This window comes from Geotrypetes seraphini, chromosome 5, assembly GCF_902459505.1.
Source record: "Geotrypetes seraphini chromosome 5, aGeoSer1.1, whole genome shotgun sequence".
Lineage (NCBI taxonomy): Eukaryota > Metazoa > Chordata > Amphibia > Gymnophiona > Dermophiidae > Geotrypetes > Geotrypetes seraphini.
The window spans coordinates 165,069,447-165,086,224 of record NC_047088.1 but is presented as its reverse complement, the minus strand read 5'-3'; the positions used below and the strand labels follow the sequence as shown (position 1 = coordinate 165,086,224).

The 16,778-nt window shown below is 45.2% G+C and overlaps 1 protein-coding gene across 2 annotated transcripts in view; it reads left to right on the top strand.

Moving 5' to 3' along the window:
• Nucleotides 1–16,778, top strand: part of SPAG16 (sperm associated antigen 16) — a 695,820-nt gene that overhangs the window by 659,678 nt on the left and 19,364 nt on the right. Inside the window, exon 16 of one of the 2 annotated variants that reach the window (XM_033946736.1) lies at nt 4,154–4,161. In XM_033946736.1, the coding sequence (XP_033802627.1) occupies nt 4,154–4,161 (8 nt within the window). Of the gene's footprint in view, nt 1–4,153; nt 4,494–16,778 lie in introns of those variants that run through there. The other variant, XM_033946735.1, reaches the window with a different exon arrangement.

Sequence of the window (16,778 nt, the reverse complement as noted above, 5' to 3'; positions counted from 1 at the left end):
TCACATAAGATGTCACTAGCAATAGCTAAGAGATGGTTCACTCCATGCCAGGCTGACAGATAAAAAAAAGACCAAAGGTTAGACAATTAAGGAATAGAAGCCAAAACTGTTCAAATGACCCTTTTCAGGGTCACTACAAAAAATAGAACTTAATTCCTAGAACAGATTGACATCAATATGCTTGATAGTACTGTAGTTGTATTATTTAACTGCAGATATGATACACAAATTTGAATTACATGGCCACCAGTATTGAGTAAAATACTTTTTTAAATTATTTAAACTACAACTTCAAAGTATTTAAAATACAAAGTAAATACTTTTTTGATGAAGTACGGTACTTAAAATATAAGTATTAAATATTACAGTAAGGGCCCATTTTACAAATCTGCGGTAGCGATCCCTGTGAGGCAAATGCAACATAGCCCATTCAGTTCCTATTGGCTATGTCACATTTGCCCTACTGGGACTCACTTCTGATTCCGTCTATGCAGTGAAAATAAAGAATGAAAATTATCTTTCAACAGCTGCAGAAGATGGCAGTGTTGCATTCAACTTCTGAAATAATAGTAGTACTACTACTACTAATAACCATTTCTAAAGCACTACTAAGCATATTCAGCACTAAAACACATTTTCCCCAAATTCTGTACCTATGAAATTGCACGCATAGCTTGGTAGGTACATTGCACAAAATGTTATATGCCATGCCCAGTGCATGAATCGAAAAGAAGGCATGGCCAAGGGTGGATTATAGGTAGATTGTGGGTGTTTCTAAAAGCTAAGCACCAAACAACTTGTGCATAACTTAGGCACAGGCATTTAGGCCTGATTTTAGCTAGCCTAAATAGGTCCACCTAAAAGTTATGACACACACTGGTGCTAAGCATGATTTTATAAGGTGCACATAACTTATATAGAATTGCTCTTAGTGCCATATATAGAATTAGCCCTTTATGGATACTAATTCAAGCAGTAGAGGAAATTTGAGCATGAGTTTCCCAGATAGCGTAAACATTCTGTTCTCACTTAAAAGACAATGCAACATTTTTTTAAATTATTAAATGTTAAAACGCTGAAAGTTTTTATTAAAAAAGTTAATAAATGTCTAGAGTTAAAACAAGCTCAACAAAAGATTTTGAACTTCAAATTATTTATGCTGCAGTAGAGGGAAGCCTGCAGAGCCTGCGGCAGGCTGCCATTGACTGGAATCAGTGTCGCTGGTGGACAATGGAGAGAAAGTGAGAGATGCTGGCTGGGGGGACAGGGGTGAGAGATGCTGGCTGAAGGGGACAAGGGTGAGAGAGATACTGGCTGGGAGGATAGGGGTGAGAGAGATATTGGCTGGGGGACAGGTCTGAGAGAGTGAGAGATGTTGGCTGGGGGACAAGGGTGAGAGATGCTGGATGAAGGGGACAGGGGTGAGAGATATATTAGCTGGGGGACAGGGGCGAGAGAGTGAGAGATGTTGGCTGGGGGGGACAAGGGTAAGTGAGATGCTGGCTGAAGGGGACCAGGGATGAGAGAGATGATGGTTGAATGGACAGGAATATGAGAGATATTGGCTGGGGGGACAGGAGTGAAAGAGATGTTCGCTAGTGGGACAGGGTTAAGAGAGATGCTGGCTGGAGGTGACAGAGGTGAGAGATGTTGGATGTGGGGAATAGGAGTGATAGATGTCTGGGGAGTGTCAGGGGTGAGAGGGATGCTCACTGGAGGTACAGGGGTGAGAAAGATGCTGGCTTGGGAAGGGATAGGGGTGAGTGAGAGACAGACTTGAGGGGGTAGGGGAGAGAAGCTGGCTCAGGGGTGGAATATCCTGCACAGTGAAAGGCACAGAAACATAGATAAGAGATCCTTGACAGGGACTGAACGTAGATAGGGACACTGAAGCAGTGTTGGGCATGGAAGAGAGATAGACATGAAGAAGAATCAGTGGTGTAATAAGGAGGGGGGCAAGGTGTGGACTACCCTGGATGCCATCTTGGTGGGGGCACTGGCACCTCTCTTCCTTCCCCCACTACTTTCCACCCCTACCCTACCACAAATGCACCTTCACTTCTCTGTACCTCCAGCTCTTTGCCTTCATGAGCATCACTCCCAGAAGCTGTTTGTGCTGGCCTCGGCTCTCTATCTGATGACACGTCCTGGTCCCACGAGCAGGAATTGACATCAGAGAGAGATCTGGGTCAGCGCAGGAAGCAAGTTGGAGATGCTGCTTCCACCGGGGAAGTTAGAGGTATGGGGAAAAGGAAGGGGTGTACGGCATGGGGTGGAAAAGAGTGTGGGTGTGCCACTGCCTCGGGCGCCACCACCTTCACTACACCACTGAAAAAAATGATGGTGAGAGTGCATTGAGACAGCAGCATAGAAAGACTGCTAGACACAGGGACATTACTTGAAAAGGGGTGATTCTGACTGAGGGGAATGGAGAGGGACACATAGGGAAGAAGCTCAGGACAGAGACGGGGGGATAGATACTGGACAGGATAGATAGAGACAAATGTAAAATGGACAGGCAATCCTGGGAAGTCAGTTAAGAAAAAACTATGAAAAGCAGAAAAAGGGACTCTGGGACCTAAGTGAATGGAAAAATAAACTGCTCAGATAACAAAATAGAGAAAAATGTTTATTGAAATATGTCAGCATTTTTTCAACAACATAAAGGCAAAGTGAAGTACTATGAAAACAAACCAACCAAACTTCACTAAAGTGAGTTTTTACAAAGGTGTGCTGCTAGAAGAAAGTCATTAAGCAAGAAAATCTTGAAGGCCCTTTGATTTTTCTAGTATAATTTAATGAAAATACCGAATTGTACTGAAATTCTGGATAATAATTAGCGAAAATATTGTATTGTTTAAATGTTGTCAAATAAAATTACAGAATTTACAAATTTGTGCGCAGTGTAAGTAAGCACCAGGTTAGCCTAACGTTCTTTGCTCTCCTCCAATATCAATCTAGCTGTTAACCATCAATAATTGGAAGCTATTGATGTTAATTAGCACAAATAAGGATTTATGTGTGCACCTGGCTGCACACCATTCTATAACGTTGTGCCTCTAAGTCCCATAGTGTGCAACTCAAAAGCGAGTATGTCATGGGAGGGGCATGGTCAAGGGAGGGGCATGGGTAAGTCATGGGCATTCTAAAAAGTTGCATGCACTGTTAGTGAATGTTGAATTTCTGTGCCCAGCTTGGGTGCTGGGACATATACAAGGTTTGAGTGTAATTTAAATAATTCTCCCTAAGTGTATTTCATGAATGCAGCCTGCAGAGAATACTAGGTATTAACTACCGTGATCACATTACTAATGAAGAGATATTATGCCAAGAGTGATTGGCAATATAGATATAAAATTTAGAGCTCTTTGAATATTGGGCCTTGTATTTTTAATGTAATGTACTCTTGTACCTTCTTTTTTGAAAACTGCTGCTACTTACATGAATGCTGGTTACATCCACTTAACTCAGCTACAGTAGCTCTAAAATTATCCTTCATATGAGACAAAACTAGCGAAATGTCTATAAGGGCTCCTTTTACGAAGGTGCACTAGGGCTTTAACATGCGGAATAGCGCGCGCTAAATTGCCGCGTGCACTAACCGCTACCGCCTCCTTTTGAGCAGGCAGTAGATTTTTGTTGGCTAGCGCGCTACAGCGCACACTAATCCGGTGCATGCGATAAAACCGCTAGCGCACCTTCATAAAAGGAGCCCTAAACCTTAAATCTGTCTATAAACCTGTCTTAAAAAGTCTATAAACCTTCCAGTCAATAAAGTTTTATTGTCGGCCATTTTTCATCATTTTTATTATGCCGATGTGCAATGTAATTACAATAATATTGTTCACGTAATAATTTCAAAATAAATATATTACATCATAGAAGTTAAGGATCTCCCTATAAGCAGCATCTATAAAGGTAGATCCTCCATTTACTTAATTGTTCTGGTAGAACTATATTATTCCCATTCATTTATTCTATCTTTGGTGATAGTTGAGAGTCTGTATGCATCAGCATGCAAAACCTTGTCTTAACTGAAATTAAAATTCAGTTCATCAACTTCATCAACCCAAGCTAGAAACAGAACATATTGCATGCTTGCAAACTATGACTACCTTATAACTCGTTTTTTTCTTTTTTTTAACCTTTTCAGGTCAGATGGTATGTATGGCAAGCAATGATGGTGAGATAAAGTGTCTAGATATTGCAACTGGCAACATGGACAAAATGACAGGCCATGAAGAAAGTGTACAGAGTGTGATTTTTGATCAAAAGGGGGATTATATGTTCTCAGGGGGATCTGATGGAGTAGTTATAGTATGGCTTTAAAAAACAACATGTGTTAGTCTGATTTTGCTTCAAATATATAAATATTAAAAGGAGTACATCTACAATTAACATATATTGCTTGTTTGAGTTTTCAGATTTCCTGATATAATGTCATGAACTAATTCTCTACTCATTTTTATGAATAAAAATTAAACTTTATCGTGAAATAACTGTGTTGTGTTGTGATCTTTTTAAAATTATCTATCTATCTGCTGTATACTGTGTATATGTTATATATATATATATATATATATATATATATATATATGTATATGTATATATATATATATACATATATATATATATGTATATATATATATATACATATATATATATATAACATACATAGCTGTACAATGACGCCTATTGACAGACTACATGAATTGCAAGGAAACTGATTTTTCATGTGAGCTAACAGAGTGCACAATAGCCCAACACATCCTTAAAGAAGCTTATTCAGAGAGGGAGTTTTAGAACTTAGCTAGATTTTGGAAGTTCTATAATGGGAAAGCTTGTGACTTTAGACAGCTGAATTTATGTTAAAAGACTGGTGGAAACTATGGGGGATAGAATTCAGGCAAACATCAGGAAACTGGGTTGAGAGAGAGCCTAAAGAACTCTTTCCAGTGGGGTTTCAGAGCTTGAATAAATTTTGCAAACCCCATCTTGAGAAAAGCTCGGAAACACTTGGAAACAGGATTCACAAAAACATCAGGAAGGGTGTTGAGGCAAGTTCTGCAGAGCCTCATTAAAGAGCCTTATTAAAGGGAATTTGGGAGCTTGTGATCCGGGATAACTGAATCTGTGTAAGAAGATGGTAGAAATTTTGGCAAGGAGAATTACATTTTTGAGATGTGGCATTATTTTTTATAGAAGGATTTTTCTTCATTAATTTTTAATGCTTTTTACTTTATGCACCAATAATAATTTTATACAAAATTTCTGGTTTATTATGTTGAATATGTTTTTAATTATATGCTCAAATTAGAGTTAATTTTGCAGTTACTTTCTAAACTTACTAGAAAGCTATAATTTCTTTTGTTATATATTTTCCAATAATAATTAAAAGACTCAGTTTATAAACTGAGTGCCTGTGAATTTCTTTCTTTTGAATCTGAAAGAGATCCTGCATTTTCTGTGCTATTCTGTCCAAGGCACTGAAGGTTGCAGTTGGCTTTATCCCTGATGCTGAAGAGATCTATTTTTCACGAAGCATGAGCTCAAAACGCTCCCTGAAAACACAGTGCTGGTGACAATGGAGCTCAATGAAACCTAAAATTGCACTTCTTGGTAAATGTTGTCCAGTATTATGCTCTGGTCCTTTCTGTTTATAGGTGGTTATTGAAGCAACATATTGTCATGGTGCCGAATGCATTTCAAGCTGGGCTAGCACTGAGCTCCAGCGTACTGATGCTGTTCGTGCTACTGAAATCCTAGCGAATGCCTCCACTGCTGTTGCAAATACTCATGGATCTGTGCTTTCAAAAATCCTAAGCAACCAGGAAAATGATTCAGAAAAACGCGCCCGTGGAAATCAGAAGTTCAATGTGATTCCCAACATTTAGTTGTGGATTTGTTCAAGACAGTAAGGCTTTGAATGAATGTCTTTATGCTGAACGCTGGGATGTAACGCTATTTCTTTCACTCTGGTGTATGTTTTCCTAAGAGTGCTGGCTTTCTCTGTTTTTGACATGGGACGTAGACATAAAGGAAGAGCCAGCATTCCTTGGTGAATGTCTCCTTCGGGTCACTAAGACGAGTGGCTAATTAAAGCATACCTAATCTTTTACTTCATATTGTTCTATGACTCCCCATGATCTCTGACACGGATTAGGTAAGTGGGAGATTGTTACTGCACTAAGCATCTGATACAATTGTTTTGCATTAGGAGAAAAAAAAAAGGTTGAAAAGTAATCTATAGTCTTGAATACATATTGAAAATGTTAAAATATATTTTGATTTAATTAGATATAATTTATTGGATAAAACCTTTAGAACTGATAGAAACTATGCAATGAAATACTATTGACTTTGAGAAAATGTTATTTTTGTATCTTGAAATATACACAAAAAATCTGCTAGTAATTTAAGATGTAAGTTGCAGAATATCAGTAGTCTTCACTTTCTACTTCAGCATATTAGATATGGTGAGCTAAAGTCTACCTGTAGCATACAGGCTGGTAGTCTTTTCTCATCCTTCAGGCTGATAGCATGTGTTCTCTGTAATAGCTGTAAACACACTTTTGTAGTAGATGCTGTATGTCCCCTTCCCCCAAAAAAGGGTGGGGGAACTATAGTGCTGTAGCTCTTGAGTGGAGAAAATCTCATTTATACAAGTAATTTAAGACCACAACAGCTAATGTTGCTATGGCAGGTGTACTAAAGGATCCATTGCCTCTCCATTGCTGCAACTGAACACACGCTGGTATTTCAATAGGATTTATACCTGGTTTAAAACTGAGGGGCCTGGATTACTACAGGTGTTCCCATTTCTTATGTGAGGGAAAATGCTTAGAGCATAAGGCCCTGAATGCTTTCTATTTCTTTTCTCATGAGTCACAGTGTTTTCTATTTTCTGCTCCTTCCCCTTAAAAAGATATGTATCAAGTCTCACCCCACCCCGTTTTACTAAGCCACGATAGCGGTTATTAATGCAGGGAGCCATGCAGATTGAGTGCCGGGAGCCTGAAGGAAAAGGCTTCTGCTGCTCCTGGCGCTTGGTATTTGAATCCCCCACCAGAGGGGAAGCTCTGCCCCCATTCCCCGACTCATCCAATGAGGGCACGGCCCTTGCCTCTGACGTCAAGGGTGATGTCCAAGAGACCCGTGGGAAGTCGGGGAATGGGGCAGAGCGAAGGGCCGAGCTTTCTCCGGGCAACTGCCGTGTTATCAGCGGCATGCTCGGATGGCCATTGCTGCCGGCATTAACATAGGCAGGCTGCACCACCTCGTTCACGCCAGCCCACAGGCCTATAACAGAAGTCACAGAGACATAGCATTGGGAATAATAGGCCACAACTTTATTAACATTATGTAGGAAATAACTCCCTAGGAAGCACCTGAGCCATAATCCCTCTCTAGGCCTGCTCCCCGCCCTGCCTTCCAGGGGGGAGCATCCACATTTAGCTGCTTATGTGACCTGCCCTCCTCGTTTTCCAGCAAGGCCACTGCCTCACTCCGTCAGTCCACCTGCCATGCAAGCCAGTGAGATGGACATGCCTTGACTGTAGGCGTAGTATGCTTTCTCTGCGAGAGTCCATTCTCAAAATTAGCCGGAATTTTCAGGGCTCGGATGCATCTGCCACAACCTAAGACAATTGTCTTAGGTCCCCATAGTCACCCTTGACCCCTCCCCCAGAAAGAATTTTTCCAAGGCCTCTTGGAAGTCATTAATGAGTTGATCGGTACCTATGTCTGACAATAGGGTCCAGTCTGAAAGGTAATGTCCTGCAAGGATGGGAACGTCCCATTCGTGCCAGATCTTTCTTCCTCCCAGGTGCTCAGTCCATTGACCTATCTGGCGATTTACCTTCTTTAACCTCCGGCCCCATAGCCTTGCAGCACCTGGTTTTGGACGGGGAATGATGTCTGACCAGAGGATCTGTGTGTCCTGAAGGAGGAGAACTAGGCTGAATAAGTCTCTTTTAGCTGTGGAGATGAGCAGGAAGACGATTCGATGTCGTGGTCCCCTAGGTGTATTATCATAGCATGCGGCTGATGATTGTCCTCTAGAAGCTTGCAAATGCAAGGGAAGAGTTGATGCCATCTCATCCTGGGGGCACCCACCCAGAGGATGTCCGTCGTTCCTGAGTCAAATCCAAGGCTTTTGTTGCTAGGACATTCCAGTAGCCTTTCCCGCGCTCTCAGAATGTGATCTTGTCCGATGATCCAAGTTCCTGAAAGAGATGAAGCTACTGGTTAAGTGGAGTAGAGGAGGCAGCTCCTATAGGTAGGGGCCTGATGTAGCTGCGGTAAGCTGAAGTCTTCCAATGGCCCAGGCCTCTGATTGCTGCCTCGGGAAGGCAGATGTGGAGGCTCCAATGTGGAATGAGTGCATACCAAAGCCCTCAGGGCACTGCCCCACTGCTGATAGAGCCCTACGAAAAACAGCAGTGAATTGAAACTTCATGAGCGGGCTCGCATCCTGGTGAATCAGCAAGATATGGCTTTCCGTTGGGCGGACTGCCATAAACTTCCGTAGATTATCAAGAGGGCACGTTCGCAGTCCCGGGACTCAGTGCAAGATGATCATCTGCCCTGTGCCCCTCTGGTCCATCTTGGACCTGCTGATGTGAATGGAGATTGCTTTGTCCAGGAAGGTGACATCCTGGAGACAGAGACCTCCCGTCGGGCGCTGCCTTGATTGCACGGTCAACTCGCTGATGCGTAGGGACGCAAAGAAAGCCAGGGAGAAAGCTGTTCTGAAGAGGCCAACTTCAACTTCATACACCCCCTAAGGCACTCCAGAGGAGCTGAAGCAAGGCATGGGTAACTGGCAGGCGGGAGTCTGCAGGAACTGGAATTTGCCTGGCCCAACCTTTAAGCAGGGTCTTTACCAGGAAACTGGCTCGCGGGTTGCCCCAACCCAAGAGTTTGGAGAAAAAGGTGAAGCCTGCCAGAAGGGAGGAGACTCTTGATCTGGAGATGCCTCTGCTGAACGCATCCGTGATGTAGTGTGTGATGAGGCTCTCACTCACCAGTCCGGAGATCCAACCAGGGAGCGTAGGTGTGTAGCCACTCTCTAGTAAGCATTTTGTATGCTCGCCAGGTGACTGGCGCAAGTGACCCAGAAATCAGCAGTTCAGCCGAACATCTCCTAGCTTCCACAGCTCTTCAGGGATCTGCATCGGCTCCTCTTCTGCTGCTGGAGCAAGCTGTCGAAAGAGAAGCAATTGTTGTCGTGATAGAGCATCTGCTATTTGGTTATCCACTCCTGGCACATGGTTTGCTCGTGCTGTTAGATTTATTTGTAGACAGCGCAACACAAATGCCCTTACTAGCTCTGCCACACGAAGGCAATGGGCTGACTGTCTGTTGATGGTTTCAACTACTGCTGCGTTGTCTAACCAAAAGACTACCCTCCTGTTCCCCAACTGATGAGCCTACAAGTACAAAGCTGCAACTAAGGGGAAGAGTTCAAGAAAGGTGATGTTTCTGGTGAGGCCAGAATCTCTCTATGATTGGGGCCAGGGGGAGGCAAACTAGGCTCCATTGCAGTATGCACTACATCCAACCGCGCCGGCCGCATCTGTGAAATTGATGTACGCACTGGTTATCGGCGGGGCTTGGATGAGTGACAGTCCATTAAATTCAATGAGAAACTGGAGCCAAATTCAGAGGTCGCACTTCAGGTGCTGGGAAATACGCAGGTGATGATGCCCGCTGTTGCTGCTGCCAGTCTGCATAAGAAAATTCTGCCCATAGGTATGATAAGGCATGCAAAATTAAGGGATCCGATGAGGGACTGCATCTGGTAGAGAGTGAGCTTGTGCGAGGCAACCACCCTCCTAATTTTTTCTTTCAGGTCGTCTACTTTTTCTTCGGGCAGTCGGGTGGTCATCTGAGAGGAATCAATTTCAATTCCAAGAAAAGTGATCCTCTGGGAAGGCCCAATGGTCTTACTGGTTGCAATAGGGACCCCAAAATCCCGGGCGACTGCCATGAAAATGTCCAAGATATCTTTGCAGATTCCCATGTTTTGGGGGCCCACAAAGAAAAAGTCATCGAGGTAATGCATGATGCTAGTAGCTGGTGATTGCTGGGCAACTACCCAGTGCAGGAAGGTGCTGAAGGTTTCAAACAGGTTACATGAAACTGAACATCCCATGGGTATGCATTTGTCAAAGAAGTAAGAACCCACATAGGAGAAACCAAGTAGAGGAAAACAGAAAGGATGAATGGGTAGCAACCGAAAGGCTGATTCAATGTCGACCTTAGCCATCCAAGCTCCTCGACCGGCCTCTCTGACCACCTGTACTGCTGAGTTGAAGGACATGTTCTAAACGCCAGAGGCGCTTTCGGGAATGCTATCGTTGACAGAAGAGCCTGGGGGGTGAGACAGGTTGTGGATTAACCGGAACTTTCTTTTTTCTTTCTTTGGGATTGCAGACAGCACGGAGCCAAACATTCTTGAGAAAGGGGGGTTGGTAAAAGGTCCAGCTATTCGACCCGCCTCAGTCTCAGTTGATAACTTGTCAGCAATCGCTGAAAGTCGATACAGTCTGCGAGGTACGTTGGATAGGGGGGAAGCCCGAGGAATGGCGCCCTTGAAAGGGATGTAGAAACCTTCAGTGAAACCTTGCCAAGTAACTGTGCCTCTGGTTGTTTTGGGTATTGGTTCAACCAGGAGAACATATTTTGAAGGAGGATCGGGAAAAAGGTTTCTTGAAAGTATCAGGCCCTACCGCTGGGTCCTTGCTGAGGTTGGGATTTCTTGGGGCATATGGATAAGGAGTGCTGGGATCCACAACTGCCGCACAGGTACTTGTATTTGCATCCTTGAGTATTACATGAATATCTGTTATATTTCCAGCAGACTTCTCGTAGCAAAGGGGCAGGCCTCCTGTTCTTGGAACCGGGAACTGCTCGCTAGAAATGGGAACAGGTTGGAGCAATAGTACTGCGATTGAAGACATTGCGCAGCCAGAGGCCCCCGTCATCCATGTCCCACGGTAGGTGTGGGTAAGATTCCATTTTATCTCTGAACTACTCGTCGTAAGAGAATCAGGCAGTTCCTTCGTGTTCCCTGTAAATACTGATCACCATCTCAGCATGGCGTCCATCAAATCAGGTCTTTTTCACCATGTGATGCTCATCATACGTGTGTACGACATCACCAAGCTTGCCAGATTTCGGGGAACAAGCTTGCTGTGGTCTGTAGGAAGGTCACCTTTCTTTGCACGCTTCTTCAAGTTTCTTCTGCGTCTGCCTTCTGTGAGTTTGAAGATGTCAAAATATTCCCGCCTGGTCACCTTTTTTCTGAGGGACCTGGGGACTTTCTGCCACAGGCGCTCGGGGGGAATCCCATAAGCAGGTGTTAGGGCCAGAGCAGCGGGCGGGGCACATGGAGGAGGAAGGGAGGAAGAAGAAGAGGAAGAGGAGGAAGAAGACGCCCACCTATATTTTTTCTTACCCTTCTTCACTGTTGTGTTGCTTTTTCTGTGTCTCGAGGGCTCGGCTGTCGCTGTCACCAAGTTGGGAACGCTGGTTTGAATGTTTGGGAGGAGGCGGTTGACTTCATCGGGACCTTCCAAGCTGATGTGTTGGTCTGACCTGCCCGGCAGGGTAGGCATTCGGCTGCCATGGTTTGCTCGTGGTTGGGAGGCCCAACCATGGAAGTCAAGAGAGCACTGCCTGCCCATGCATGCAGTGGATTCTGCATTTACCGATGGCTGCATCCAGAGGAGATTTGGAAGAGGAGATCTCTGTGGATCCTGGGATGGAGATGATCTGCAAGGTTTTCGATAGGGATTGTGGTTGTAGCGTGTCTTTGATCCGTGATCAGGCTGGCAAGCCCGCTGTCCATAGATGTGATGCTCTGACTTATGATTGTTATGCCTTTCCCTGTGCCCTCTGCATAACGATGATGAGAGCGAGATCTGGATCTTTCCCTTTCAATAAGATCGCGGAGCAGACCCGACCACCTGGAGTGAGAAGGGGGTCGGTGTTGCTTGTCACGAGACCTGGGAAGACGATACTGCGAGCAGCCCTTCCTGGAACACCATCTGTTCCAAGATCTGGACCTGCTGCAGGTAGATCCAGCGCTGGATTCGCTTGGTTCACATAGCAAGGACACCTGATGGGACAATGGGGAACGGTTTCTGCCGTCATGAAGAAGCAGTGTCTCAGTGATTCTCTGAAACGGAGAACTGCCAGTGGGAAGCTCTTGAGTGTTGTGCTCCTTGAATAAGATTGTTGGTGCAGAGATCAGGCTGAGTGTCAGTTTGTCGTGAGGCCTGATCATTCTGTATGATGCTGGATGCCCGATCTTCATCTGGGAGGGGAGGGGGAGTTGTTGTTTAGCAGATCTGCGCTGTTTCCTTGGGACTCTCTGGATGGTGCAGAAGGGCATGTGCTGGCATGCAAGGGGGCCTAGGCAAAGGAAGATCTGCAGAATTGATATACCTCCTTGGCTTCCTTTTGGAGCGCCCTGAAGAACGAGGAGGCACGGCAGCCACTCTAGTCAGATCTTGAGACTCTTGCGCTGTCTGGCGTTGCCTGGTCATCTTACTTTTTCTGAAAAGACCCCTTTTTTTTTTTTTTTTTTTAAAGAAGGAGCTCTTAGCTCAAAAGAAGCCTTTATAGCTATGAAAGAACTCTTAAAAGAGCCTTTAAACTGCAAAGCAACAGACTGAGCTCTTCTACGGAACTCTTAAAAGAGCCTTAATTTGCTGGGAGGGAAAGCTCTTAACAGAGCTGTTGGTTAGAAATAGGGGCTCTTAAAAGAGCCTTTGTGCCACCAAGCAGCCGCCTCAGCAAAAGCTCATAAAGGAGCCTTTTAGCGCTGGGAGAGAGTAGCTCTGAAAAGAGCTGTTGGGCTGCAGGCAGGAGAGTTTTCCTCTAGTAGGAGCTCTTACAAGAGCTTTTATGGCCGCGAAAGCAGCAGCACACTGCTCTAATAGGAGCTCTTACAAGAGCTTTTTTGGCAGACTGAGTGCCGGGGAGCCCGAAGGAAAAAGCTTCTGCTGCTCCCGGCGCTCGGTATTTGAATCCCCCGCCAAAGGGGAAGCTCCGCCCCCATTCCCCGACTCATCCAATGAGGGCACGGCCCTCGCCTCTGATGTCAGGGGTAACGTCCGAGAGACTCATGGGAAGTCGGGAAATGGGGCAGAGCGAAGGGCCGAGCTCCCTCCGAGCAGCCACCATGTTATCAGCGGCATGCTCGGAGGGCCATCGCTGCCAGCATGAAGATGATAGAAATTTTGGCAAGGAGAATTACGTTTTTGAGATGTGGCATTATTTTTTATAGAAGGATTTTTCTTCATTCATTTTTAATGTTTTTTACTTTATGCACCAATAATAATTTTATACAAAATTTCAGGTTTATTATGTTTTAATTTTATGCTCAAATTAGAATTAATTTTGCAGTTACTTTCTAAACTTACTAGAAAGCTATAATTTCTTCTGTTATATATTTTCCAATAATAATTAAAAGACTCAGTTTGTAATCTGAGTGCCTGTGAATTATTTTCTTTTGAATCTGAAAGAGATCCTGCATTTTCTGTGCTATTCTGTCGAAGGCACTGATGGTTGCAGTTGGCTTTATCCCTGACGCTGAAGAGATCTATTTTTCATGAAGCATGAGCACCAAAACGCCCCCTGAAACACAGCGCTGGTGACAATGGAGCTCAATGAAACTTAAAATAGAGCTTCTTGGTAAATGTTGTCCAGTATTATGCTCTGGTCCTTTCTGTTTATAGGTGGTTATTGAAGCAACATATTGTCATGGTGCCGAATGCATTTCAAGCTGGGCTAGCACTGAGCTCCAGCGTACTGATGCTGTTCGTGCTACTGAAATCCTAGCGAACGCCTCCACTGCTGCTGCAAACATTCAGGGATCTGTGCTTTCAAAAATCCTAAGCAACCAGGAAAATGATTCAGAAAAACGTGTCTGTGGAAATCAGAAGTTCAATGTGATTCCTAACATTTAGTTGTGGATTTATTCAAGACAGTAAGGCTTTGAATGAATGTCTTTATGCTGAACGCTGGGATGTAACGCTATTTCTTTCACTCTGGTGTGTGTTTTCCTAAGAGTGCTGGCTTTCTCTGTTTTTGACATGGGACGTAGACATAAAGGAAGAGCCAGCATTCCTTGGTGAATGTCTCCTTCGGGTCACTAAGACGAGTGGCTAATTAAAGCATACCTAATCTTTTATTTCGTATTGTTCCGTGACTCCCCATGATCTCTGACACGGATTAGGTAAGTGGGAAATTGTTACTGCACTAAGCATCTGATACAATTGTTTTGCTTTAGGAGAAAAAAAAAAGGTTGAAAAGTAATCTATAGTCTTGAATACATATTGAAAATGTTAAAATATATTTTGATTTAATTAGATATAATTTATTGGATAAAACCTTTAGAACTGATAGAAACTATGCAATGAAATACTATTGACTTTGAGAAAATGTTATTTTTGTATCTTGAAATATACACCAAAAAATCTGATAGTAATTTAAGATGTAAGTTGCAGAATATCAGTAGTCTTCACTTTCTACTTCAGCATATTAGATATGGTGAGCTAAAGTCTACCTGTAGCATACAGGCTGGTAGTCTTTTCTCATCCTTCAGGCTGATAGCATGTGTTCTCTGTAATAGCTGTAAACACACTTTTGTAGTAGATGCTGTATGTCCCCTTCCCCCAAAAAAGGGTGGGGGAACTATAGTGCTGTAGCTCTTGAGTGGAGAAAATCTCATTTATACAAGTAATTTAAGACCACAACAGCTAATGTTGCTATGGCAGGTGTACTAAAGGATCCATAGCCTCTCCATTGCTGCAACTGAATACACAGCTGGTATTTCAATAGGATTTATACCTGGTTTAAAACTGAGGGGCCTGGATTACTACAGGTGTTCCCATTTCTTATGTGAGGGAAAATGCTTAGAGCATAAGGCCTTGAATGCTTTCTATTTCTTTTCTCATGAGTCACAGTGTTTTCTATTTTCTGCCCCTTCCCCTTAAAAAGATATGTATCAAGTCTCACCCCCACCCCCTTTAACTTAGCCGCGATAGGGAGTCATGCCGAATGCTACGTACTGTTCCTGATGCTCAGAGAGTTCCTATGAGCATTGGGAGCAGCGCAGAGCATTCAGCATGGCTCCCTGCGCCAAAAAGCCCTATCGCGGTTTAGTAAAAGGGGAAGTGTCAGTTTTTAGCAGCTCATAGTTTTACACCCACCTTATAGTACAAACTGTGTTACATCCCCTAGTTTAAGCATTACCATTGGAAAAGATTTGTACACTTCTAATGAGCTGTCTTGCTTGAAACTTATGAAATGTGTTTTTGGTTTATGGTTTGTGCTTAAACTATTTCTTCCACAAAAAGTGATCTTTTAGGGGCTCATAAGAATAATAAAAAGTCTAAAAAGCTGCCTAAATGGGTACTTGGACGATCAAAAAGCCTGATCGTCCAAGTACCCATAACCAAAGCTGATTTTAGACATATCTAAAACCAGCTTAGGCCTTTCTACTGCCTCTAAATGCATAGAGCGAAAAGAGGCATTTTTACAGGAGGGGAAAAGGCAGGAGGTGGGCCGTTCTACACCTAGGAGTAAAGCAGGTATAACCAAACATTGTGACAGGTTGCCTTGACGGCACTTATACGTTTTGACATAGACCAAGTCAAAACAGGTATAAGTGCCGAAAAAGGGCCCGCTAAGCTGATAGTGGTTGGCGCGATCAGCTCAGTGGCCCAGCAACCTACATACCCACCCCCACCGCAACCATCGCAGCAAGAGAGATGGCTCATCTACCCTGCCGCGATGCGATCACCCCTCTACCCGAACTGCCGTGATCCTGCAGCAGGAGTAGAGGGGTAATCGCATCACGGCAGGGGAGATAGCCAATTTCTCCTGCCGTGATGCTTCCCCCCCCCCCCCCCCCCGACAACGATCCGGGCAGAAGGGAGCCCAAGCCCTCCTGTCCCGGTGAGCCGCGACCTCCCTCCCCGACAACATCGGGGCAAGAGGGAGCCCAAGCCCTCCTGCCCCAGTGAACCATGAGTCCCCCGCCAACATCGGGCCAGGAAGGAGCCCAAGCCCTCCTGGCCAGGTGACCCCCCTACCCCCTACCCCCACTAAGATACGGGCAGGAGAGATCCCAGGCCCTCCTGCCTTCGACACACCCCCTCCCACGATCGCCCCCCTAAACCCCCGATCGGCCACCCTCCTGCTGACCCATGAGACCCCCCCACCGACCCCTCAACCACCCCCAATCCCCCTCCCTGTACCTGTAAGCCCATCCATCCGGCAGTCCAGCCGTCCGTACCTGCCAAGCCCATCCGTCCGGTAGGCTAGCCATCCCTCGAATGGCTGGCCTTAGGGCCTGATTGGCCCAGGCAGCTCAAACCCCACCCAGAAGTGGGGCCTGAGGTGCCTCGGCCAACCAGAATAGGCCCAGTAGCCTTGGGCCCCTCCTGTGCAGGGTAGGGGGATCGCCTGGCTAGGCGGGCTTGTGTTACCTCCTGGCCCGATGTCAGTGGGGGGGGGGAGGGGGTCGCTGTTCACTGGGGCAGGCGGGCTTGGGCTCCCTCTTGCCCCGATGTCGTCATGGGGGTCGCAGCTTGCCGGGGCAGGAGGGCTTGGGCTCCCTCTTGCCCTGTCATTGGGGGGGGTCGCGGCTCAACTGGGCAGGAGGGCTTGCGCTCCCTCTTGCCCTGATGTCGTCGGGGGGGGGGGTCGCGGCTCCCCGGGGCAGGAGAGCTTGGGCTCCCTCCTACCCTGATGGGGGTGGA